The sequence below is a fragment of the Augochlora pura genome, chromosome 3, assembly GCF_028453695.1.
Source record: "Augochlora pura isolate Apur16 chromosome 3, APUR_v2.2.1, whole genome shotgun sequence".
NCBI lineage: Eukaryota > Metazoa > Arthropoda > Insecta > Hymenoptera > Halictidae > Augochlora > Augochlora pura.
Window position 1 is genome coordinate 28,177,085 of NC_135774.1, and position 27,548 is coordinate 28,204,632.

Below are 27,548 nucleotides of genomic sequence, written 5' to 3' on the forward strand. Positions count from 1 at the left end.
TCAACCACGGCGATTCCATTTCCCATCGGACCGAACGTCGCGCCGTCTTTCCGGACACGCTCTCCGATGTCCGCTCGAATCCTCCAGCGGCCAATAATCCATCAAATCTCCTGCTTGGACGAAATCGTCGAAAAACCTCGACGGATCGTTAAGAATCGGCATTAGACTTTCTCTAGTCGACGCGCGTGCACTACGTATGCAAACCGGCGTGTTTACGCCGTGTACTAATTACATACAGACACTAATGACGTAACGAGATATTGCGCGGCGACGTATCAGCCTTTAATCCTTTTAGCATCGAACGACGATGTATCATTGCGCCTCCGTTGGAACCGTAATATACTCATCGCAAGAGATCTGTGTTTCAATATAACTTTATAAAATGTTAAAATGTTTCAAATTCGATGCAACACCAGGGAAAAATTGTTTATTAGATTTAACTTTTTGTTATATCTTATGTCAATTAGTGCCGAGTGTCTGTGTATGTTAGAGTGATGAGGTAGAAACGGGACACGGGATAGTTTCTCTGACACCGGCTATTTCATTGCAAATGATTGCAAAATACAATGCGTATACACTATACTACATGATATATAATAGCTATGACCAAACGGTGATTTTTTTATGTGCAATTACAGTTTGGAAAAGAGAAATCACTTTTCGAGTGTTGTACGATTTTATACGATTTTCATGATGTCTTGTATTCACGTTATTCTTATGATTTTCAACAAATATTGAAACACAATTGGCATCGTTTTATTCTCCATTTATTTCGCAATATGCTGCTTTTTAATTTTTGTAAATATCACTTCTACTTTGGTTTTTCCGAGCATTTTCGCGAACCTCTGCAAATTCGTCGCTTCTTTCCCCCGGTATTCTTTACTAAGGTGGACTCCTTTCGCTCGGCGCTGAAAGGGTTAACCAAAACGCCAGAGGCTCAAATGAAAGGTCCGTCTTCGCGGGGAATTCATCGGAACGGATTAAATAAAAAAAATGAAGCGCTCTCAAAAATATTTCCTGGATCCGTGCGATAACCGCGTGCACGGTCTACTTGCTCGGAAGAAAAGATTCCTCGCAGCGCGCGCGCTAGTACGATACCGATCAACGACGATCTCGCAAGAAACTTGCTGACTCGATTTACACTCGGGCACCGTCGCGAACAAAGCGTTTCATGGAAACGGGTCGAAACGGCGAGCGAACAAAAAAAATGAAAGCATCTGTTCTGTAACGCGGGCTCGCGTGACGGTGTTGCTAATAATTCGCGATTAGCATAAAAATGCGATCAATAATCGGAAGAAATCGTTGCCAATTAATGCGACGGCCTATCATCGCGCGATCTGGACGCGGAATACGAGCGCCGGTTGCGATCGCGGATCGTTTAATAGTGGATCGAGAGGATCGTCGGGATCGATAGCGATTTAACAGAGGATCTAGAGGATCGTTGCGATCGTTGCCGATTTAACATAGGATCGTTGCGATCGATAGCGATTTAACAGAGGATCTAGGGGATCGTTGCGATCGTTGCCGATTTAACAGAGGATCGTTGCGATCGATACCGATTTAACAGAGGATCGTTGCGATCGATACCGATTTAACAGAGGATCGTGGATCGGCGCGCTTCCGGCGACGAGCCGGAATCGGTTCACCAGTGCGCGACAGCGACGGAATCGGTTCACCAGTGCGCGACAGCGACGGAATCGCGTCGCGGTTTTGAAATCAATTTCCTGCGATTGATCCATCGCGAAATGATAGTCCGAGCGATTACGCTAACGAGGACGGTGCAGTCGACGCTCGCCGGCGATCGTCTAATCGAGCCAGATGGCTCGCGAATTTCTTTCGCGGTGAAACCGCCGTAGAGAGACGACTTTCGCGAGCGGTCGGACGAAGAGCCGATCCATCGATCCACAAGATCTATAGTCGAGTGTTATCGTAACAGTCGAGTATAATCGAAATCGTGTTTTCGTCGCACTCGTGATCGCCTTTTCTTCCTTTCTTTCCTTGTGAGCCGATGATTTCTTTGTCGATTCGCCGTGGAATTCGATTCTTCGTGCATTAGGTAACGCTGATTGCCGGATTTATTTTAGTGGCACCTCAAAGTCGCTAGTCAACTTTAAAGGGTTAATACCAGACGTGTTGCTACTACCAAAAACGTTTCAGTTTTTGTTCTAGATCGAAGGATAAAGTCTGCCGGAAGCGTGGATCCTCCTTTTTCACTCTCTCGCATCTTTTTAAGTAGGATATAGATTAACACCACGCTGTTATTGCTATGAAGAAAATTATGTTTCAGTTTTTGTTCTTGATCGAAGGAGAAACGTGCTAGATTGCACGTCGATCAACAACGCCTACCATGAGGTCAATAGAAAACAAAATCTATAATTACAGTAAACGTTGATAAAATGCGACGGCAAAAAATCCTAAGTATCTTGAAGTATTAAAGAATATATATAGAAAGTGATTAAGAGTTTCGTCGATGTTTTATGTTATAAATAAATTATCGAATATCGCTCTTCCTTTCACGGTTTACTCGAGTCTTACCAGCAAAAACAAAGGCAACTGCATACTGTGCATTTGTGTAAAATGCAATCGACTGAGTTCTAGAAAAATATAAAAAACTCATCAGATCATTTGCAACATATTAAAGTTTATTTTGGGAAGAATAAATTTCTATTTATAATCAACGCATTTAATTTTTATTTTGCCGAAAAATCTGCAATCTAGAAATCACGTTAATTAATCGCATAAACAATACTCGTTAAAAGGTCCCAACTTAATAATTATAACATTAATAAAAAAATCGTGAAGGTTAAACAACAGACGGCTGAATCACCAGCAATCAATGAAAGTCGTTTTTTTAACAACAATGATTTTATTGCACCAGTGTTATGTACAATTATGGTCAAGTACGTATAACGCTACGCGCTAATCAAAGATCGGTTCGCGATCGGCTCGCGATCGCGGCGGGCGCGGCGTTTCGCGAAAATCTCGCGCACGCTGTTCTGGATGCCGTCAGTCCGATGATTTTCAAGTGCACCGACGGCTGGGAGCAGCGACGCATGATCGCGATCGATCCGAGATACGGCAGGACAGCCCGTGTGGTCAGGCACGCGTGAAAGACGGCTCGCGCTTGGGAAATCGCGATCGTGTTACGGAAACGTGGCGGCGAGCCTTCGAAGATATCGTTCCTTTCGTCGCGATCGGAATCGACGGATCGGCCACGCGTACGCGCAGTCGATTTCGTATAGATCCTTTAGCACGGTGATCGATAACGACGGAGCATGATCGTTGTCGAACCAAATCGCAAATAAAACATCGGTCGTGGCTTTTTCCGCAATCTTTAACGCGTTCTACGCCGAGCTATTTTTCCTCGATTCTTCACTCTAGTCATTCGCTATTTCACTAAAACTTGCTATATTATCTGTAATCAATAATAATTGTATATAATGATAAAACAAATTCATTACGATCCATTCTTGAAGGTGGAAATTAATTCTTTCGATCTAGATTTGTTATAAACTATTTTTTAGCCCATTAAATAAATATGCAAGCATTTACCATCGGTGGTACACATGGCTACCCAACTATAGATCATTTTGCGTTTCTGCTGTGTTGAATCGCGGAATGCTCGGCTTAATAGAACAGTGATTCTCGGTTGAACGGAATCTCAGTTTCTCTCGACCTCTTCGAATGGATCTATAAACGCGCAAGATTGCACAATGCGGCGCCGTTTAATCGTAGGACGAACAAGAATCGATCGATTCGATAACGTTAATGCGTGTTACAAACGACTTCCGCCACTGAGATATATTGTTAAACAACAATGAACTGGCAGTAATACCGAACACATCGACATCGAGCTTCTGACACTGGTAATTTGACTGTGCATCTCTGTGCAATTTCTTATATGCAATTCCCTATGCAATTCTCTGTATAATTCTTTATTCAATTCTCTATCAAATTTTCCATGCAATTCTCCATGAAATTCTTTATTCAATTCTCTATGCAATTCTCTATACAATTCTTTATCCAATCCTTTATACAATTCTATATTCAATTCTTTATGAAATTCTCTATGCAATTCTCTACCCAATTTTGTATAAAATTCTCTATGCAATTCTCTCTCCAATTCTCTATGCAAATTCTCTACCGACTTCTTCATAAAATTCTAAACAAATGCACACAGATCCGCAGTCAACCGGAACAATTGATAATGCGCAACGATCGAAACGCGTCGCAAGATGAATCGGATTTGCCGGCGCAAATCCGAGTCTCTCGTTCGTCGATCGATGATCTTTCGTCAGTTCCATTGATTTTACCCTAGTCTCGTCCAATCACGCTCACATTCTATCGCTATCCCGTATTAATAATACTAACATTAGAAATCTATTAAATTTGCTCTGTTCTACATAAATACTGCCGAGAGTGTCCTCATCGCGTTGTCGGCACTCGTCTCGCGCTAAACAAAAACGTATAGAATTCTTGCTGGGTCCATATCTTCGTATGCAGCACCGAGTTGCGTGTTGCAGTTTAGCGGAGACTCTTTGCGGAATCTTTGGGACCGTATCCATTTCCGGTCGGTGTTGTAGTGGACGTCGCGTTCGAGGATTTCAGGCTGACGTTTGTCCACTCCCTCAGGCTACCGGTTAATAGTAGTAGAACCTGTAAAATGCTGAAACAGAGAAGAAAGATTCGATGATGGAAATCGGAGAAAATAAGAATGCGTTTATCTGGCGGAGAGAAATAGCAGTGCATCGAATATAAAATAGTAGTGCATCGAATATAAAATGTGATCATGTTAGGAATGAAGCTAAATAAAAATTCGTTCGGTGGATAGAATTAAGTAGCATGAGAAATGAGTTTTTAGTGTTCAAGAAGTGCAACGAGATGTTTCACTTCATTGGGTTAGCCTTTGCGAAACTGTGCATTCTGTTCCATTCTGTGTATACTGTACAGCACAGTGCATACTATACTGTTCTGTGCATTCTGCGCTCAGCGACTTTCTATATCGCATCTCGATTTGCTTTTTCATTTATGTACCGCAGTAGAAACGTTGCCAGCAGGTTTCTCACTAAACCCAGCTGTTTTCTATTATTTAATACAGCAGCAATTATTATTCTATAACAATTTTATTTTGTAAGCAATAAGACTATTCTAATTTTTAATGAGAGATAGTGTAACCTTTGCCGCAAGTAATACGATAATAATATAATACGTAATTTGATATAGCGAGTGATGGTTTTAATGATCGTAAATTAAAAAAGTAGTGAACAATTATTTTGCAATTAAATAATAACAGTGATGAAAATAACAGTTCCTTCGAAGTAGAATATAATATAGAGAATATATTATATCATACCTATAATATAACAAATGTCATTTCGCTCAATCTTATTTCATTCTTATATATACATTACATATTATATTTAAAGTATATATTATATATATTACATACATTATACATGTTATGTTATATTATATCTATATATATATATACAATATATTTATATATATTGTATTTATATGTATTTATATATTCTATCTGTAATGTATATACAATATATAATATATAATATATACATAAAAATGAAATAAGATCGAACGAAATGAAAACGCGTTCCAAGCGAACGGTCGTACCGCAACGGTAAGCCCCCGAATAAAACGCGGGGGGATAAAATAAAGTGCAGCAGTATAAAACGCAGCTTTTAACCCTAAAATGACGCGGGCCGGCGTGCTACTCTCTCTCTCTCCATCCCGGTTTGCCCGCGATCCCCCATTCCCGCAACAATTCGAGAGAGCTCGCCAAAACGAAAAGCCGGTGCTCCCAAACAAACCGAACGCATCCCCAAACAAAAGTTCTCTCATTTCCCGGGGCCCCCTTTCGCTACCCGAGAGGCTCCATCACCCCGACACAGCCATTCGATATCCACCCTTCCGCGAGGGTTGCCGCTGCCGGAGGAGAAAGAAAGGGAGAGAGGCGAAGAGAGAGATATTGGAGAGTGGAAAGGGAGAGAGAGAGAGAGAGAGTGAGATATTGGAGAGGAAGAAGAGAGAGAGAGAGATTGGAGAGAGTGGAGAGAGGCCGGCAAATCCCGTGTGATTTTCATCTACGATTGCTCGGCTAACTGGCAAAGTCCCGTTTCTGCTGGTAATCGCCGGTACACCTGACCGCCCGGTAATGAGAACTCGGGCCCGGTACCACTTCAAAGCTGTTAATTAGAGGACCCTCGTCACCTCGCCTCGACGAGCCACCGTCGCCGTCGCCGCTCTCTTCCTCTCTCTCCCTCTCTCGAACACTGTCTTCTCCCTTTGATTGGTAAGTGCTCGGTTTTCTGGCCGCTGGACTACAAGCGCCCACGCGATTCTGACAATAAAGTTAACCAGAGGCCGAAAAGGGGGCGAGCCGTCCGGGCTCCATTACCGGCCGAAGGGCTGCCTTGGAAATTTCGACCCTTTGCCAACCTGTCGGAACATTACTACCCCCTCCCTGCTATACCCTGAATTTTCATCCCGTTTTATACCGAATCTCGTTTCCCTAAATCTCCAGTTTTCTTCTTGGTTTTCTGTCGCTCTGATTTTCTATGGAGCTGAGACTGCCGCAAATGAAGTTTAGTTAAGTGAATTCCATTTCTGTGCACTCTATTTAACTGAATTCTATTTTTCAGAACTCTATTTAGCCGAATTCCATTTTCAGAACTCTATTTAGCTGAATTCCATTTTTCAGAACTCTATTTAATTGAATTCCATTTTTTAGAACTCTATTTTTCTGAACTCCATTTATTTGAATTCCATTTTCTAGAATTCCATTTATTGAATCGCCATTTACCTAATATCCATAGAACTGAATTCCACTTACGTGAACTCTATTTACCTGAACTCTATTTATCTGGATTCCATTTTCTTAAATTCCACTTTTTCGTATCTCCATTTATCTAAACGCTGTCCACAATATCAAAATTTTCGTGAACGCCGTAAGTTCCGCGAATCCTAGCCGAGCTTCCTACTATCTCAACCAGTACCACCGGAACGTCGCTCCAATTAGACGAAAGTCAATTATTACGATGGACTCGGCAGGCATTGCTGTAATCCGTGGGCTAAACAAGACGTATGATTGAATCCACTTAACTGTGCGCGAACTCCAGTTATTTGAGCGCAATGTTGCAAGTGGCAGGGACAGACAGTCGACTGCTATTATATGGTCTACCTAATTATGCGGTCTATCTAGTTACACGCTCTACCAAGTTGTATGAACTGCTTCTCATCCGTCGTGTTCGCATAAATGAAGCACGCAGCGTACTGTGCGCGTTGTGTATTTTACGCGTCCGTAGGTAACCTATGTCTACAGAATGTAACAAGATGGAATATATCTTCGCTTTGCTAATTAGGATCGTTTATCTAACATAATCTCAGCTGTTTTACGGTAACATTGTCAATTAATATATTAGCAAGTAATATTGTCTGATTTTTCTTATTTGTTTATTAATACTGCTGCAAATGAATAGGAAATATAATTTTGCAGAATGGAAGAGCGTCGTTTGTTTAATTTAATATTTAATTGCTGTCCAATTATTCTAACAATTGCAATAGTTTTATTTTATTTATATAGTACTTAACAATTATAGTACTCATCAATTAATTGATGATTCGCGACGAAGACATTTTTCATTGGATCTGTTTAAGAATTTCAATTTCCTCAACTTTAACCCTTTACGGTCCGCACAGATTTCGCGATAACTCCATCCGCTTCGCAACTTACAAATTCCATTTTTCGCGAAAGTATTCACCGACGTCCACGTCTACAGTTCATTCGCCCGTAGAAAAACGAAACCACAGACAAAAGTTCCAAGAGCGCAAACCGCGTGCGATCGCTCGCTCAAAAATTCATAGTTCCGTCGATTGCGTCACGCTACATTTCTCCCGCGCGTTAATGCACCTAATAGGAAACGGAAACGTCAACTATGCCGGCGCGCCGCGTGTATCGTGCCGCTTACGTATAGCCGAGAAATTCGGTGCCGGCTTGTGAGCGAGCGAGCGAGCGAGCAAGCCAGAAGCGCGTCGTCGTCGATTCGAGCGGATCGAGGAACGAGCGATTAGCTCGAAGCAGCCGATTCCGTAATTCGATTCGCTGTTATTACTTGTAATCACGGTGCACGCTAATGACTCCGGCCCGGCCCCCGCTCGTTCCGCGGCGTATCGGAACCGTTTTCCCCTCGGATTATCTGAGCACGGCCGAAAACAGGGGAAGGGGGGTGACGGAGCAGGAAGAAAGAGGAAGGGGTGACGTCGAAAGAGGAAGAGAAGGGGCTCTCCGGTGGAATTATGCGGCGGCGCGCCTCTTAAAAATTCATGGCGGATTAAATAACCGTCCGTTACGATTATTTTAAACGACGCGGCGGGCCTGCGGGTCCTTTCGCGCGACGGCCCGCGCAACGCGGGAACGGAAAAGCGGGCCGCGCGCGGCGTTCGGCTCCCGGTAATTCGTTAACGGTGCTGCTGGTGCTGCTGCCCGGCTAGCGATAAAAGGGGGGCCGGTGCTGCCGGCCTAATGACGCGCAATCATGCACGGCCGCCGCGATTATAAATCCTCAAATTACCGGGGACTCTCTCGGACGAACTCGTTAGGCCGGTCGTAAAGCCGAGTTTATGGCCGCCGTAGCCCACGCTCGATGGAGAAAGAATGCAAATCCGATTCGCCTCTATGAACTATTACGCGCGAACGGACCTGTCGCCTCGGCTACCCGGAATGCGGTATCGCCGATCCGCGGCCACGCTGTACGTCATTGTCTTTCACCCTTCTGCTAATCAGTTTTTAATTTGACAATTAACTTTTCAGGAATTTTTGCTACCATCGTTCTTAGATATAATATATGGGGGTATATATGGATATAAATATATTTATATGCACAGGGGTTTTTGATTTGAAAGGGGAATTTTTTTAATTAATTTCTTCATTGCAAATGCTATTGGTAAAGTTTACTGGTGGTTCAACAATTTTTATATCGTGTGTTCGATTTTACTTTGTTGAGCTATACAGCGAAATAATGACTTTGTTGAGCTAATACAGTGAAATAGTGACTTAACGCATTCAGTGCTGCTCGAGTGTTAAATTAGCCTTTGAAATTCTACTTAAATAAATTATAGACGTTACTATGATTTTTAAAACAGAAATATCTATTAAAATAAACGAATAACATTGTCGCATATTTTAGATCAATATTTCAATTCTCCATCTTTTCAACATGACGACCTTAATTACAGAATAATGGCGACCATCCAAACAGCTCAAAATTGTAATTTTCTTTAACCTTTAAATATCAAAGATATAAATATTATCTACTTCCTAAAATCAAGGAATAAATTTAGAGAAGACAGTTTCGGTTGTTCCGGTCGCGGTACCCAAGATGGCCGCCGTTTGCGGGCGAACGGAAGCCGAAGGACGCGGCCGGGCTCGTTTTCGGGCGACCGCGCTCGAAACCGCTGAAAGTCGAACTTGACCGTGACAGTTCCGAGGCCGTTGATCCGTTCCGGCGGTCATTTTCGGGTGCCGAAAGGGGGGGGGAGGAGGGAGGGACCTTGTCAACGACCCGGCTAACCTCGTAACACCTGTTACGCCAGGCGCTCGCGGTCTCGCGTAAGGTTACGCGCGCGCAAACGGGTTTAAGTCACGAGGCCGGCGAAAACACTTTCACTGACCCGGCGCAAAAGCGGTTTCATCGGAACCGAGCGAATACCAAGGCTGTCTCTTCCCCGTGGAAACCGGTATATCGTCTCTGTCTCTGTCTCCATTGACTTCGTCTCGTCCCTCTCTAAAGGCTCGTCGAGTTTTTAGAACTGGTCCGCGGACGATTCGTTCGTCTAGACGGTTTACAGTGCAACAGGAATTTGGAGGATATTCTCTTTTTGTGTGGTGGAAGTCTCTGGTGACCGAATAATGCGTTTAACCCTTTCGGTACGAGTGCTGGATATATCCGGTGTCCATGTGATGAACAATATGGACGAGCGCCTGATATATTCGGCGTCTATGCGATGACCGGTATAAGTAACAGAATTTATACAGGGTGTCCCAGTTTTTAAGGTTCAAACTTTGTCAGTGTATCCTATGGTACAAAGTACGAAAAAAATGTTATGCAAACATAGGTCATAGAGCTGACACCCTGCATCAAAAATGATTTAGAAGTAATAGCAAAAGTTACGTCAACTAAAAACTGTATAATATAATACTAGAAGGTAATATAACACAATACCAGAAGCCATAAACATATAACCAGTCGATTTCCTGACAAACTGTCCAAGCTTCGAGTCAACGAAGCAGTGAATGAAGTAACTGTATCAGGTCGCGTCAGCCACCTAGACGAAACCATGGTAAAACGACACCATGCGGTTGTGAAACCGGAAGTCCTCTCCAGTCTCCCTTCAACAGCTATGTTCTTCCTAATACTTTCGTCGTCTATGCGTAAAAACCGACACACAATACCACAAGTTTGTACTATCGAATTGCGGTTCGGCTTACGTCACGATTCATTCAACTCCATTCATAAAATGTTAGTATCACGATCGCTCGATTCGTTAGAATTACTCGCTGCTACGAGCGAAAATTTCTTTCGAGAAACCAAAATTTCTAGGCACCTATAAGGCATATAATAAACCATCTTTATTAGATCTTTGTTATTTTTATATCGTCCTCGCTCCGGATGTTAACACATAAAACAACTTACCTTTTCTGCGTCACATTCTGTGATATCCTCCTGTACACTATTTACAACCTTATAATATTACTCATATTTACAACGTGACAATGTTACTCATATATACAACGTTACAACATTACTCATATATACAACGTTACAACATTACTCATATATACAACGTTACAACATTACTCATATTTACGTTTTATTTACAGCACGTGTTAGCGGGCGCTCTTTGTACAGCAGCTAGCTCCGAACGAATTAGCACAGATGCGAACAAATGAATTAGTGCGACAAGTAGACTGCGGATGTTAATGCGAACGCGGGGTTCTCTCGGCTGGTTTACAGCAGCGTGAATAAACGTCGAACGGTCTCGTTATGGTCTCGGGGCTCCATTAACACCGTCGCTGACTCGTCAACGACGTAACAATCTCGTAAAACCGAAGCGATGTGTTTAATCGAATTGAGAAATCACGTTGCATCAGATCAATCAACTCGTAATTAAATTGTACGAGACTATAACATATAATGTTACTGGCCTCAATAAAGTTAATCGAAATATGGTAAATTAGCTCGAGAATTCATTTTCAATCTTAAGAAAATTGTTGTGGTCAAAGCGAGAGTCGATGTGTTTAAATGGGCATTTAAATGAAAATTTACATTGATATTAAGTGAAAATTTAAATTAACATTACATGAAAATTTAGTTTACCGATACTAGGAAAAGAAAGACAGCAGCGAGAATTTTTATTTAAATGTTTCAATTTGTTTTATAAATCATGTAGTCTCAACGAGATTTCTCAGGTTCGGGGACACGGAATTTTAACCCTTTGCACTCTGTTGTCCCCTCTCAGGGGGCATCGTGATTCTATTATAGTATATCACTAAAAATTAAAGTTTATTAGCTAGTATAGGGAATTAATTTATTATAGCGCAACTTTTTGAGAAATGCACTTTTCTCTGAAGTTAACAAATCAGAATATATATATTGCAAAATATTGTAAAATTATATTGTAAAACATGCAATAATTAGCCTGGGAGATACTGAGATACTGCACAAAATTATATTATAATAAAACTATTGATTTGCAAATATTCCTCGATCTCTAAAAATTCGTATAAATCGAATATTATTATTAATATCTTACTTTGTTCCATCGTCTGTTATATCGTCTGTATTGTATCCATATAAAAAATAAATTATCATAAAATCTTGTCTATAATAAAGGCTCATTAGTGCTGGTAGATAAGATCCACAACAGCCGAGAGTGCAAAGGGTTAAGAGTCACCTGTAACGCGGAAAATCGTGAGTTCGGCGACAAGTCAGCGTGAAAGTCCGGATCCGTTCGCGGCTCGCGTGTCTCTGGGAAACTAAACATGGAGGAAGGACACGTTCAAGCGACACCGCGAACCATGAATCTCGATTTGCATACGCCGCGACGTTCTTCCGCGTTGCGGCGTAGACGGCGACGGCATTTGTTTGTTTGCCGGTGAAAGAGGAAGAAGAAGAAGAGGAGGAGAGGCATGCCGACCTCGGCGGGTTCACGATCAGCGGTGCCGGACGGCTCTCGCCGTTCGTGGAAACGATCCAAGGTTCGTGCACGGCCTCCGCTCGGATCCCGGACGTCGTGCTCGATCGCTCGTGGATCGCTGAATCTTAGAACTACGGGAACATTGTTCGATGGCAGGGAGAATAGGATCGGGAACAATTATTAGAAGCGAGGTTTAATATCGTGACTAATTACTGCCGATTAGGCTGGAAATGCGCCTTTCGCTTTGCCGAATTTTAGAACTGAGATTCTCGAGCCGATTAACCCTTTGATCAGATAACCTTTAAATTAGATTTGATTTGGGCTCATAACCTTATCAGTATTTTCTATAAATAATTGGTGTGATTTATGTATAGAAAATTGAGTATGTATAATGGTTACACTTTGAATAGTTTTTTTTTTAAATAAATAAAATTTGATAATGTGAAAATATTTTAAAAACGTCGTACAACAATTTTGAATCGTTTCTCAGAGTCATCACTCGAGTGCAAAGGGTTAATACTAGTTTTATACCGTGTTATATATTTGACACTATTGTGTATGATTTCATAATATGCCAGATTGTTTTAATAGGATTTGTTTTAATAACGCGGTCGTTGTTTTCTCGATTTGTAAGTAATGGAGTGGTTATTGAGTGAGGATTGTATTTTATTCAGATTTGGATTGATATTATTTTAATAGTCTGTGAGGGAAGCAGAATAGTTCTTTGATCGTGTGAACAAGAATTTAAGTTTGCAAACGTCTTAGTTGTTGATTGACGACTGTAACGATTGAGATTTGGATTGATGTTATTTTAATAGTGGAGGGTGGAAAATGATTTTTTGATCGACGTTGAGAAAAATTTAAATTTGCTGACATCTTGGAAATCGATCAATTAAGACCTGAATTAATATTATTAATATAAATAATATTATAATATAATCAATACTATTATCAATATCAATAAACTAAGCTCGAAATCAATATTATTCTAATATTCCTTGAACAAACCTAAATATTCAGTATATCACAATAAAAAATTTACAGAAATGATATCACTCGATCTAGAATCTCCTAAATATTCTTGACCAATTAATTACAATAATTCCGAATAATTTAATTAAAGTAAAATGAACGAAATAAAGTATCTTATCCATGGTAAATGAATTTATCCGCAATGTAAATGAATTATTATTCCGCAGAGCTGTGAAACGAATGAAAACCTCTGACGGTCCATGGGGGTGTAAGGACGGGATAAAGGGTTGGTAACAAGGACGTCGGTCAGGTGATCTCTGACGCGAGTGACAACAAATAAATAGCGTTTTATTCACAAGTTAGGTGCACAGGGTTAACTATAGGAATTGCGCACATGGTGTCGCGACATGGTGCTCGGGGTTAGTCTCCATTCCCCCATGTACACTCCCTCCCCAGAGTTACTCCTCGGCTCGGCGAGCCTTTGGTGGTTTCGTGTCGGCAGCAGAAACACCGTGGACTTGTCCGCGGCGCCCTCGCCGTGCGTGTGCCCCGCGTTTCGCTCGCCTCGCCCCCGGTTATGGTAACAAGCGTGATCGTTTTTTTTTTCGCCTCCCCGCTCTCTGGCTCTCCCGGTATCCGATTCCGCCTATTTACCTTGGTTGGGTGGCACGAATCCGAATCCGCTCGCGCCCGCTACCACTCCGCTCGTGTCGGCGCTGTTCGGCGGCGGGCCAGGCGGGAACAGCACTGGACCTGCGGACACCAGCAATCTCTGTTAAAAAATTTCATCGCCTCTGAAATCGCTTGAATCGTTCGATTCCGAGTTCTATGGGAAGTTTTGCCTGGTCTGCTATTTTCCTAATCTACCTAATATTAGTATCTATTTTCCTAATATTAGCCAATTCAAAGGGTTGATTCGAGCGATTTTTAGCTCCTTGCGATCCTAAGTCCGTTTTTAGAGATATTTATTATTTTTCTACAAAATTAGAGAAAAACATCTCAACGTTAATTGCATACTTCTACTTATAAGTTAATGCTAACCAAATGAATTTGCCATTGAAATAGAGAAAAAGTAGTACTGCGAAAAGAGTAACAAATTTACTGGTCATTTACTACCTACTACAATAAATAAATTACCAACATATTAAAAAAATTCTTTTTCTTTCATCTCATAACATTTTCTGCAATTAAAAATGACGTTGAGTCAGATATCTAAAAATAATTCCTGACTGCAAAATTGAAACTGACTCATAATAAGCTTAATTACCCACGATCACCTCAGCGACCGTAAAAAAGCGATAAAACAGTCCGCCAAATATAATATACCCATTAAACGAACAGCACATCAGGAATAAATCAATAAAGCAACTTCTTGCGACCATTCGCGTCACCTCGCAACTCGGCGCTGTACAAATAAACGAATGTTTACGTGATATTTCGCGCTGCAATATATATGTTGCAACAGAAACGCGTGCCCATTGGCCAACAAGTAATTTCGCGTTGGTCAAAGAAGTGCAACAAGAAGTTTCGCTTCATTAGATTAATCTTTGCGAAACTGCGCATTGTGCGCCGTTTGCGCCGCGGCTTTCTATAGTCCCTCTCTCTCTCTCTCTCTCTCTCTTTTTCTTTCTCTTTCTATGCAGACTCATTTACGTATCACAATGGAAACAGCCCGAGCAGTTAACCCCTTCCACTATAATATTGAGTTGGGGAATAAGTTCGTGGTGTTTTTATATTTTCGTTTATTTTACAACGATTTGTTGCTGTTTGACAAAGATATTATTAGTTATTAGTTAATTCGCGAGCGCTGAATTCGCGTGGGCTAAATTTGCGAATGCAGAATTTATGAGCGGTGAATTCGCGATTGTTGAATTCACGAGTGCTGAATTCGCGAGTGCTGAATTCACGAGTGCTGAATTCACGAGTGCTGAATTTATAAGCGGTGAATTCGCGAATACAGAATTCGCGAACGTAGAATTCGCAAGTACTGAATTCGCGAGTGCTGAATTTGCGAGTGCTGAATTTGCGAATGCTGAATTCACGAGTGCTGAATTCACGAGTGCAGAATTCACGAGTGCTGAATTCGCGAACGTTGAATTCTCGAGCACTGAATTAGCGAACGTTGAACTCTGGAGCACTGAATTCGCCGGCGTTGAATTCGCGAGTTCTAAAATCGTGACTGCTAAATTTGCGAACGCTGAATTCTCGAGCTCTGAACTCGCAAGCGTTGAATTCGCAAGCGCTGAATTCGCACGCGCTGAATTCGCGAGACAGCACGATCGATCGCCGCCGAGCGAGTTTTCCAGCGGCCGACCCCTTTATTAAATATTTCCCAATTTCCCGACGTCCGCCCGGCGAAAAAGATTAATGGAACGGTTCGCGCAACGCCGCTCAAGACACATCAGTCATCCCGCGGAGCATTAAACGTCGCCCATCAGCCACTCCATTAGGCGCGGCTGCGTAATCCAAGGGGTTTTCGTTTCCACTCGGATTCCAATCTCTCCGCTTGCTGGAATTCTAATTGGCGCCGGAATTTCGCAACTATTCGGAAAAATTCCCGAACCCGATCCGGACGAGCTGTCAAACGATAATTGCGAGCGCGATCCGGGCCACTGTGTTTCCACCGCGGCGAAGAGTCACGCGCGCGTTCTGCCTAGATCTGAGCAGCCCGCCTAGATCGCGGGACCCTCGATCCTTATCGAAACCGCGCGAGCGAAACAACGACTCGAGCGGATCGCTCGCGAAATTGATTTATTGTCTATTATTTATTTATGAGAAACGAGACCCTTCATATTACCTCTACAGTCAGTCCCATAAGTATTCGTAACCTCGTTGCTTATACGAAAAATTTATTGAAATCAAGGGACGCATGTAAGATTTTGCAATAAACTTTATATTTCTCCAAACTTTTCCTCTTCAGTCACATCCAAAAATATTAAATAACATAATAAAAAGTTTATTGCAAAATTTTACATGCGTCCCTTGATTTCAACAGATTTCTCTTGTGAGCAATGAGGGTACGAATGCTTATGGGACTGACTGTATGTAACACAAAATGGCCTTACTAGTTCGTTAATAAAGAATAATAATAATATGTGTAGATGTAAGAGGTCGAGTTGATCGAGATCGAGGAAAGATTCTAGAACCCCCACGATGGTTCCACGTGTCTTTAGCAAATATTAGAGACTTGCTCGATCACGATCGAGGAGCGCCAACTGCAAAACGATTGTTTGGAGACAAGGGACCGGAGAAATTAGTTGATATTTATTGCTGTCGTCGGATTCGAGAGTTTCGCGAAGTTAGGGATCTGCGGTGTCTTTTGATCTTACAGAAGTTCGATCTTCCAGAGTTTCGATCTTCTAGAGTTTCGAACTTCCAGAGTTTCGATCTACGAGAGTTTCGAGCTACGAAAGCTTTGATCTACAAAAGCTTCGATTTTCGAGAGTATTGATGCATGAAAGTTTTCATCTACAAAAGCTTCTATATTCCAGAGATTCCATCTTCCAGAATTTTAATTTTCCTGAATTGCAATTTACCAGAATTTTAATTTTCCTGAATTGCAATTTACCAGAATTTCAATTTTCCTGAATTGCAATTTTCCAGAATTTCAATTTTCCTGAATTGCAATTTTCCAGAATTTTAATCTTTCAGAATTTCAATCTTCCAGAATTTAAATTTTCCCGAATTTAAATTTTCCCGAATTTAAATTTTCCTGAATTTCAATTTTCCTGAATTTCAATTTTCTCGAATTTCAATTTTCCAGAATTTCAATCTATCAGAATTTCAATTTTCCAGAATTTCAATCTTTCAGAATTTCAATTTCCCAGAATTTCAATCTTTCAGAATTTCCATCTCCCAGAATTTCAATCTTCCAATTTTCGATCATCCACACTTCCAATCTCTCAGAATTTCCATCTTCGCCAGTTTCGATCCGCGCAAGTTTCTCGCAGGTTTGCACGTCCGTCGTGCGATCTTGCGGCGTTATTTATCGGCTCGTCGGCGGGGAAAGTCTTCTCAAGGAAAGCCGGTGGAAATCCTTTCCAGCCGGGAAGCGATCCGCGGTGGTTATTAATCGACGCGCGTACAATCATCGAGATTACGGATAATGAATGCTAATGGCGCGAGCAACACGTAGGAAGCTGCGGACCGCCACCAACGTCGGCGCGCTGTTTACGGATCTCTTGCGAAATACCACCTGCATCGATCGATCCGAGCGATTAAGGGAAGCCGGTCTGACCTTTCCGCGTCGCGCGAACTATAACCCACGCGGAAAGTCTTGCTGCTCTAATTTCAATTCCATAGTCGATCTAAGGAGCTCTTAACGTACCAGCTAGCAATTGAATCTCGGAATTTGTTCCTTAACTCTTTTTCTGTAAATACTTTTTATATGGAATGTGTATGTTATATTTTCTCACTTGGACTCGGTTTGGTTTTGGAATTATTATGTTTGGAAAATTAGTGGTGTTGTTGAGATACAAAAATTTGAGAATGTAATTTGAACATTTTAGAATATTGTTTTTTTTATTAGGTCTCGATATCTTATTGGCAAGTACCTCGAATTAATTATTAATTTCATCGCCGTTACGCAAAATATTCTACTGCTCCAATTTCCTTTCCCCAATTAACCCAATAAACCCTCCCAACGATTAAATCTTCGGAAACTAGATCTGAAATTTTGCTCTATTTGAAACAGTACGACCAGTTGGTATTAAACGTAACTTTCGATCTACATCAGAAATATTCGCCCCAGATTCCCGGGAATCGAGCCCGTACTTTCGTTTTCGCGAAATTTCCTGCATCGATAAGCGCCGATCAAAAAAATGCAAACAGGAACGAAAACCAGTGAAAGCGCGCCCGAAACACCTCGTGACTGCGTAGATTGTTGTAATAATTATAGCACTATAATGGACTATTTCCTCGAGCGACGACGCAACGAGCGCGAATCTCGCGGCGGAAAACGAGGCGTTTCTTTTTTCGGCGTACGCGCGTGTGAAAACCGTGCGTGGTTCGGATGCTGGAGGGCGCGGGATCGCCGTGGCTTCGCGCGAAAAAGTTCGCACGGTTGGCGCGCGTGTTACGCAATCACGGGGGGATCGACCAGTTCCAGCGCGGCTCTCCGCCGTTTTGTCAGCGTCCGCTTTCCCGGCGATATTTACCGTAGGTGAGTTTGAACTTGGCACCCATTCCGGCACGTACGCGTTCAACTCGATCGCCAGAGTTCGCGTATCCTGGTTACGTGCGCTGTGTGCAGTGTGCAGTATGCAGTATGCAGTGTGCAGCGTGCACTATGGGATCGACACGTGCTCCAGCGAGGTCCGGATCGTTACAATTTACGGCGAAGGATGGAAAGAATACGCGAAATTGTAGTCGATGAGACGCGGACGAGTTTGTGAGAGATATCTGCGAGGATTGAAACATGATTTCACTGTAATAGGAGTCATGAGGATCTATTGATCGTTGCTGGAAAGATGGCACAATTTCTATCGCGAAACAAGTGGATTGCTCGATTACTTTTATTGGCAAAGAAGAAGAATGATTAGCTAATCAACGCGAGGAACGTTTAACTAATCGGACGATGTTTCACCTAATTGTGTCTCTTGTTTAGCGCATAACATAGACAATAATAATTACAAGAGTGAAGCAGAAGAAAAAATTCTTTTTTACTGAAAATTCCATTTACTGGAATGATAGCATAATTTTTATCGAGCAACATTCTAAAAAGCACTGAAATATATATATATATATATATATATATATATATGAACAAACTTTCTACAACTTCACCATAAATATTAACAACCGAAATAATTGTCTAGCACACGCGTGTTTCGCGAAAATTTAAGAACCACGTTGCCGGCGCACCTGTTCGTAATAAATACCTCCACCATACTATGCTCTACTATAAATACATCTACCATACTATACTCTACTATAAATACATCTACCATACTATACTCTACTATAAATATCTCTTCTGTTCTCCACTATAAATATCTCTCTACCATACTATACTACACTCTACTACAAATGTCTCTACCGTACCATAAACCTCAACAATGCAAGTTCACCTGTGACTTAGCTCTATCCAATCAGGATTTCCTAAGTCCCGCTGTCTTAGACACTTCCTTCTTCCAGTAACCCAGATACCTGTTCCGGTAAAAGTGGCGCGTTCGAACGCAACCGATCGATCGATCGATCGCGTCGATAACGATCCCGTTTCCTCGACTCCTCGTAACTCCCGCGAGAGGCCAGTTTCGCGGTCCTCTGATAATAATCATCTCGATCGGACTCGCGTCACGGTCCACTGGGAACGCCGGGCTTAATTACACCGCGAATTCGCGTGCAACGCTGCCGGCGGGACGACCAATGCTCCCGACAGCGCTCTCGGATTGCAATCGAAGATTACCGCGCGCAGAGAGAGAGAGAGATAAATAGATAGATAGATCAATAGATAAATAGATAGATAGATCAATAGATAGATAGAGATAGGGAGAGACAAAGAGAGAGAGAGAGAGAGAGAGAGAGAGAGAAAGATAGATACAGGGTGTCCCAATTTTTAAGGTTCAAGCTTTGTCACTATAATATGGCACAAAGGAAGAAAAAAAATGTTATGTAAACGTAGGTCATACAGAGCTTGGTCAAGAAGTTATAGCAATACTTCTATATTGTTAAAAGTATTCTATATTGTTAGTAGTTCATTGCCTCCGGCAATATAGCCATCCAGGCGGTCTACGCACCCCTGTTCGATCGCGGATCACGCATCCCCGCGCTCTGCCTCAGGTACGGTCCGAATCCAGCGAACAGCTGACTATAGTCCTGCGCCGAACAAGCTGCCAGCACCGCGAAGACAAAGACCAGCAGAATTGTCTGAAACAGACGCGCAGAAATCGTTTGCGTTAATTCCCATCGCTAGCAGAATGTTCTCGCGGCGATGCGAAATATTTTAAACATTTTTATATCGTCTGTTTCGGGGCTCGACGGCCGCTGAAAAATGCAATTCGACGCTTTATTTGTTTAAGTCGATATTTCCTCGAGCGTCGACAGCGCGATATTTTTTTATTAGAGATTTTATTTATCGGACGCTCGGATATTCGACACCCCACGAAACTCGATATATTTTGGCATTTTTGTTATTCGAAACTTTCAGGAGGCACGCAATAATTTCGATAGACGATTGTGAGTTTATTTTTGTTTTTAATAATTTTTATTTTTATTGATTCGGTTCAGTTTGCGTTTAGACTTTAGGGTGGTTTTGATTGGTAGAATTTTATTGCACTATTGCAACATAACAACACAAGTTATTTCTGTACCTATTACTATAAAATTATCTACTGAATAAATGTTTACTAAAACAAAATTAAGCTATTTAAATAATTCAAAAATATATTCTCCTACCAACATAGCATTTTTAGAAATTCCTCTAACAATGCCAACAAGAGAATATCTACTAACGAAAGGATTAACCTGCGACAGCAAACAAACACTATAAAACATTCGCCATCCTAAAATCTATAATTAGACTCGCCACTTTTTTTATTTCTGGACCAGCAACGTCACCGACGTTGATTCTCGAATCCAAAGTAGCCGTCAATGGATCGAGCGTATGAAAGCCCGGTTGCACAATACATTATGCAGTAATAAATTTGTAAGAGGAGCCCCGGCCGGTCCTATTAATTAGCACCGAAAACCACGCGCCGCGGGTTTCTTCTGGCGAGGAGTCACATCAAGGACCGCAGACGTATTATTCAAATGTCACCAATTACGCATCCTTGATGGGCCACCTTTCACTTGGTTCACCGTTCTTTCTCAATCCCGGCGAACACACGAAAACCGATCCGCCGCACGAATACCGCGAACAGAGAGCAGAAGAGCTGTCTCCTCCATTCTGTTCGGATTTCGTTGCGTTTCGGCTGCTTTTAATTAATATCTCTCTTTCTTCGACCGTCGTGGATGATTTAAGCTCGAATATTGTAATTAATTCCTGTAATTAACTCCCGCGAATTCCGGCTATGGGGACAAAGCGACGGAAAGAAAAAAGCGATCGCGATTAAGGATACCTTGCCATTTGGATACCTTTTTGTGGAACCATGGATACGTTTCTATGAAATTGATTTCTTAATATTGATGGAACTGCAGCGCGTATGGGGTGTTAAAAGGTGGATTCGATGGAGGAGATTGCGATGCACCGTGGATTATTGCAGAGGCGGAAAATTTAATATTAAATCATTTCTGCAGTTCGTGCACTTAAATTCGCAAATACTTCTTCGATAAAAAATAATTTTACACTACACAAATTGCAATGTTTATACTACGCAAATTAATAAAATTTGAATAAAAAAGAAAGTCTGTTGCTCGTGCAAAAAGAACAAAATAGTCACCTACAGCTTCACCTAAGAAATTTAATTCGCTAAATAACCTCCTATTATTCGACAAAGAATAATACTGCTCTCCAATATTTTTACCAAAGATGGACATAATTGTCAGCTAACAGCAAACAAAGTAAACTTCGAAAGCGTCGTATATTCATTTAATTCCTCAACGAAACAGACAGAGCTCCTAACTTCGGGCTAGCGTCGAAACGAAAGATTTATCGTAACCTCCCTGGTCACCGGTTAGGCTACCAGTGAGGCTGCGCGCGCGACAATTTTTACGATCGGTTCGTTGGTCGGCTAACAATGCATGAAAATTTATGGGCCAATATATCCGCGAATGAAATCAGCGGCGCTCATTTGGCGGCCGTTAAAAGTCCGCGCTAACATTTCTATCGCGTCGAAAGCGAGCGAGCGAGCGAGAGCGAGCCAAGCCGTACGAGGCCTCCTCGTAAAGCGTTACTTAATAAATTAACCTCCCTGGGATGAATTACGACGCGAACTATTTTCCCAAGCCGTCTCGGTCCTATTACGCGCCTAACAGCGAGTTTAGTACGAAGGAAATTCAGCTCGATGGAAACCCAAACCGGGACACCCGCGATTGTTAATTGATTATGCCGTCCGGCGAGCTTGTAGATAGTGATTGACGGTCCGGTGACAGGACGCTGATAACCGTTGACTATTTATCGGTGAAAGTATTTCGCGGTGGTGCAATCGGCTATCGTTACCAGATAGTGTGGCAACTGCGGAGCAGCTGGGTCCAGGGGGAAGGAAACGAGAGATTTCACCGTGGTTCTTCCACGGTGACACGAAATTTTAATTACACCGCGTGGACGAGGTCCGGTCGTTTCGACACTCGGCGGGAATATATTTCGGATGGCGTGTTGTTGTCTTTCCGCGTGGCTCGTAAAATAGAAAGAGGTCCGGGAGAGCAGAGAACTGAGAGAGCAGAGAGCAAATTCATTGATAATTGGACCCCTCGGATACGTGCCACTGTGCAAAACTGCTGGGGACATTTGAACGATGATATTATTCCATATATAATGTCATACACGGGCCTCTCAAATAAAAAAAAAAAATTCGTTAATACCTCATACACAGCCATTTTATTCATTGTAAAGTCGCAAGCACGATTTTATATATAGTATATTAAAATGAAGCCTTGAAAGAAAGGCAGCGTCAAAATTCATTTGTCTAATTGAATAAACTTATACTTTTTAAGCAACAGAATTGAATTTTCCTTTTTATTTTCAATCCGCGATTACTCAGTTGACAAACCAATAGAAAGAGAACCGAGAGCAAAGAACTCGGTACAGAGGATCGCCATAAAAATGACGCAAACACCCTGCGAATCGATTCGTCAATCCCCGCCGTAAATATTCCCCCGCATTCGCGTCGACGGTTAGGGGTTGCCGTGGCCTGGACGGAGATTCCTCGTCTTATTTTTCTCCCGGGTTCCCTCGGCGCTGCCGTCCGTTACGTAAAAGCCTGATGAAATCGTTATGCCACTTTACGGTCCGGCTCGTCACGGATTCCATCGGCGTTACCCGCTTGGGAACGAGCCCCACGAATAATTGCGCGCTCAGATCACGCCGATTATCAAGCCGCGCGTACTCGCGCTCGTTCTGAGATCGGCTTCTCTCGATCGAAAGCAAGGCTAGATATCTCTACGGCAAGCTGGATCACGCGCGCGTGCCACGTCATCGCGAAACGGTTCTCTTTCCCTTGTCACAATGTCAAGGCGATTAATTGCCGCCCCGCCATGGAGAATGATTAAACGATCGCGAGAGGCGTAGAGAAACTCCACCCCTCGAGTTGGAGATGCTTGATTAGCTACTGGATCTGTTCTTATCTAGATTTATGTGGTGTTTCAATGCGGTGTGTGGGTGTGACGATAAAATTAAATACCGTGGGGTGTGGTGATAGAATTTTTATCAATTTTTTAGTGCGGGGGCGGAGTTTGGATTGGTTTTAATAAATGTTTAATAAATATTTGGGAGAAATAGGTGAGATATTTTTAGTTGAATATTTTAGTAGAATTGCAATAAAACGTCCCAATAAAACATTATTACAATAAATTCTTGATTGAGTAAATACCAATTCATATTTTATTTTTCTTGCAATAACAAAACAATTATAAAATGACAGAATATAAAGTGTACTTTTCTTTTCCTTCAATTTCTCTTTACACTAATTATTGTAAAAATGACCAGCATCGGTCGTAAAAAGCAGAAGTCAAATAAAAACTTATCTCATCTCATAACAATTTGAATGAATTAATAAATTTGAATAAATCAATAAATCTACAGAAATTAATAAATTTACAGAATCTATTCCAATTATGCGTTTGAGATTCCATAACTCGTTCACTCCTTATCATAAATGCATAAAATCCGCAGTCTATTTACAGACAGCAATTATTGTCAAGGAATAAATAACAAGTCATTTCAACACGTTTGGTAAAAAATTGCTCGGTTCATAGGACGTGCTCTTCGAGCGGTGATGTCACGGTGTACCGTAAACGATCTCGTTAACCCCTTGCACTATAATAACGAGTCAGACTCGTGATACAGATTTCATGCAAGATCTACTAATTATGAACATTATTAATTTTTTTTTCATCGAAATAAAGATAAATTCTTCTCTTATCATAGTCTGGAAACAAAAGTATTTATATAAATAAATAGTATTTATATAATAAAAGTCTATATTTAAAATATATTGTCTGGGCCTGTTATTAAAAATATTAAGATCAAATAAGTACCAATCAACGCAGCGCGATATAAATCATAGTGCAAAGGGTTAATTAGGACTCGACGAGGTTTAACGAACGATTCGTTGCAAAACGCAGCGGGGAATGCGTCCAATCCGTTCTAAATGTGTCTTTTAAAATTGACTCGGGTCGCATAGCTATCGCGGTACCTGCATTTACTTACGACAACCGCGGACGATGATGATGATGATTGGACCGCGGGCAAAGACAACGTAATGACACGTCCGCGTCGTTGATTGGCACTCGGTTTAACTCCTCGCACTCGAATGGCGATTCTGAGGCACCGCTAAGATTATTCTCTTCCTTCCAAAATAATTTTTATAATAATAAAGTTTAGATATAAACTCAACAATTTTTTAAAACAATAAAGTTTAGATTTAAAAAATTGTTGCGTAGTGAAATTGTTGTTGCGAGTAGCAAGAATCAATTTCGTCCGCGTAAAAGTGCACTTTATTGCGTCGAATAGAAATACTATGAGCCAGGAAAATGATTTTAAATTTACAATTAAAATGACTTCAAGTTGCAAAGGGTTATTTACCGATTCGGGGCCCCGGGAAAATTTCTGTTTTGTAGTAAAGAGCATTTCTAGCTTCCTTGGGACTCGGAACAATCGTCGAAGCAACGCGGCGACGCGGAATACCAGAGCCGGACGCGGTTGCGGTTCGGCGACGCTGGTTTTCGCACGGAATTCGCGCGGATCGCGAAAAGCATAAGTTGTCGTGAATTATGCAAGCCGGGCAGCGAGAAAATCGTTGGCAGACAGGAAAGCAAGGTCGAGGCAACGGGGTGAAGGCGAGAGAACACGGTGGCGCGGGAAAACGGATCGAACTCGGACGGCGACGATCGCACGCGATCTATTATTCGCGTAGTCTGTGATTCTGACGAAGAGTCTTCTCACGGGTTGGTTAGGAATAATCGTAGAATTCCATGGAGTATTCGTTTAACATCATGTAATTTAACGAATCTGGATTGTCATAGAGATTTTTATTAATGTCTTGTTAACCCCTTGAACTGTAATAACGAGTCAGTCAAAAGAATCACGAATTTTGTGAAAATTGTCATCGAAATCTGGGAATGAAAGTAAACGAGGACAATCGGGACACTAGAATCGTCTCATGGCATCAAAGAAATAATTAAAGACGAAATCAACGTAGCTATGGTCCCGATACTGTAACAGTCAATTACGCGCAATTTTGGTTTAAAATGGCAACAAAATATAGAACAACAGTGCATATTTGACCCAAATCGGACAATACGAAACATGTTAAATAAAGTCTTGAAGTTCACGTAAAAATAATAGATTTCTTTCTCCCCAACTTAATATAACAATTTAATAGTAATAGTGAAGAAAATGGTACGGCAAGGGGTTAATGAAGCGCCGCCTAAACGGCGACGGTAACCGTGATCATCGCCGAGGAACGGTTGCTGGAGAGTCACGCGCTCTCCTGCGATGCGAGTACCAAAGACACGAGGTCGCCCACAAACCTAACCGCGGCACACATGTGCGTGCAGCGTGACGGCAGATCACGCTGCCGTGATATCCGTGGCAACGCGCTCGCGAGCGCGCGCGCGCGCCGATCATCGCGAGGTAAAACGCTCGCGAGTAGCCCGAAGACTTCGCGCCGGCGAATTAACTACTTAGATTATGCTTCGACCGGCTGCGCGGATAGTTGTTAGCAACTGCGCGAATAGTTGTTAGCAACTGCAGGAATAGTTGTTGGCAACTGTATGTTCGCAGTAGGTGGATAACATGGTTGTGAGAAAAATTTTCAGGTGAAAAACGAGGACGCGTTTTCCGCTCGAGGATTAATGGGGCTTCGTAGTCGGATCGGTTCGGTTACCGGAGCCGGGTTTCCAGCGAAAGTTTTCGGTGAATGGTTGCAACGTGTTATGCGCGATGTGTGCGGTAGGTCTGCGTGGTTTGACGGTTGTTGGTGGAGAAATATCTTGGATGGTTGGTTTTGAATTGTTTGGATAGTTGCTGGATGATGGTGAAGAGACTTTGGATGGATGATGTTACTGTGGATGATGGTGATTTTGTTGTTGATGTATTTAGGAATTTTTGCATTGCTCGAGAGTTTGGTTAATTTTTGGATATGCCATTTTTGGTGCACCAATTTTACTGACCTCACCAAGAATTTCTCTAGAGTATTTTGCTTGGATAAAGGAATTTTTTGGGTGATCATATTTTACTATATTTTATATTAGATCATCAAGATCTTTTTTGGATTGTTTGGATCTTTTTGCATGGTCATATTTTGTCATCTAATTTTAATTAGATCACCAAGAAATTCTCAAGAGTATTTAATAACAATGTAAGAGAATTCTTCGGATGCCTCATTCATTGATTACCTAATTTTAAAGACCCGATATCACGTTGCACAAAGAGACACTCGTCGAGAGAGAGAGATTGTATTTCTGCAGGCGGTCACCCATCCTGATCAGGGGGACCCGGCCCGCAGTCGTTTAACTTTTACGAGCGGGTGAACGTCGCGAGTTGCAGTCTCCGCCAAATCGTCTCGCGTTACAATTTTCTTATTTTACGGTCTACGTGAAACTATGCCCCTATCACTTCCTATCACGAATAGCGTGACTAAAAGAAAGATTAATGTCGGTCCGGGGCAATTTCCTCAATAAACGAATGCCCGTGCCGATCCAGTTTCTTTTTTGATTTGACTTTTACCTCCAATAAAGTCTGCCGAGTGTAACACGGCTGCTTGCCGCACCAATGCCGCTCCGCGTCGAAAGCGCGCGCGTATAATACCCCCTTTCTTTCTATATCGGTCTAATCACGATGGATATCGGGCGCAGAGCTAACCGAACGGATCCAGCGGTGGCCGACGTAACGATTACTTTCCCCGATACCGATCTCCGCGGATTTATGCTTCTGGTCACGTGAGCGCGGCTATCCGAGCATCGCTCAGAAATCATGTACTACTAATTCCCGGCGGACACTATCTGCGAAGCCAGGCGGGCTCGATCTTCGGAGCTGTCAGTCATCCTAAACGATCCAGCGACTCGATCGACAAACCGATAAACCCGGCTCGACAAATTACTTACGAACACGCTTTCAACGTTCGACGGATCGGTTGAATATTTCATTAAAAAGATGGAAGAGAGCGTTTTAACCGAGATAATGACATTGAACTCATCGATCGAGATACCAGCTGTCGGCACCGGAGAAAGGCAGGCTGCTCCTCGTCGAAACAATGATCTCTATT

General features: G+C 42.1%; 1 protein-coding gene across 2 annotated transcripts in view; it reads right to left on the bottom strand.

Annotated features, from left to right (window-relative positions):
• Nucleotides 1–2,945: 2,945 nt before the first annotated feature.
• Wat (worker-enriched antennal transcript) overlaps nt 2,946–27,548 on the bottom strand; it is a 37,092-nt gene continuing 12,489 nt past the window's right edge. For both annotated transcript variants that reach the window (XM_078197327.1, XM_078197326.1), the window contains exons 2-4: nt 19,923–20,052; nt 13,840–13,938; nt 2,946–4,666 (exon numbers count right to left, since the gene is read on the bottom strand). In XM_078197327.1, the coding sequence (XP_078053453.1) occupies nt 4,641–4,666; nt 13,840–13,938; nt 19,923–20,052 (255 nt within the window). In that variant the 3' untranslated portion in view covers nt 2,946–4,640. The remainder of the gene's footprint in view (nt 4,667–13,839; nt 13,939–19,922; nt 20,053–27,548) is intronic.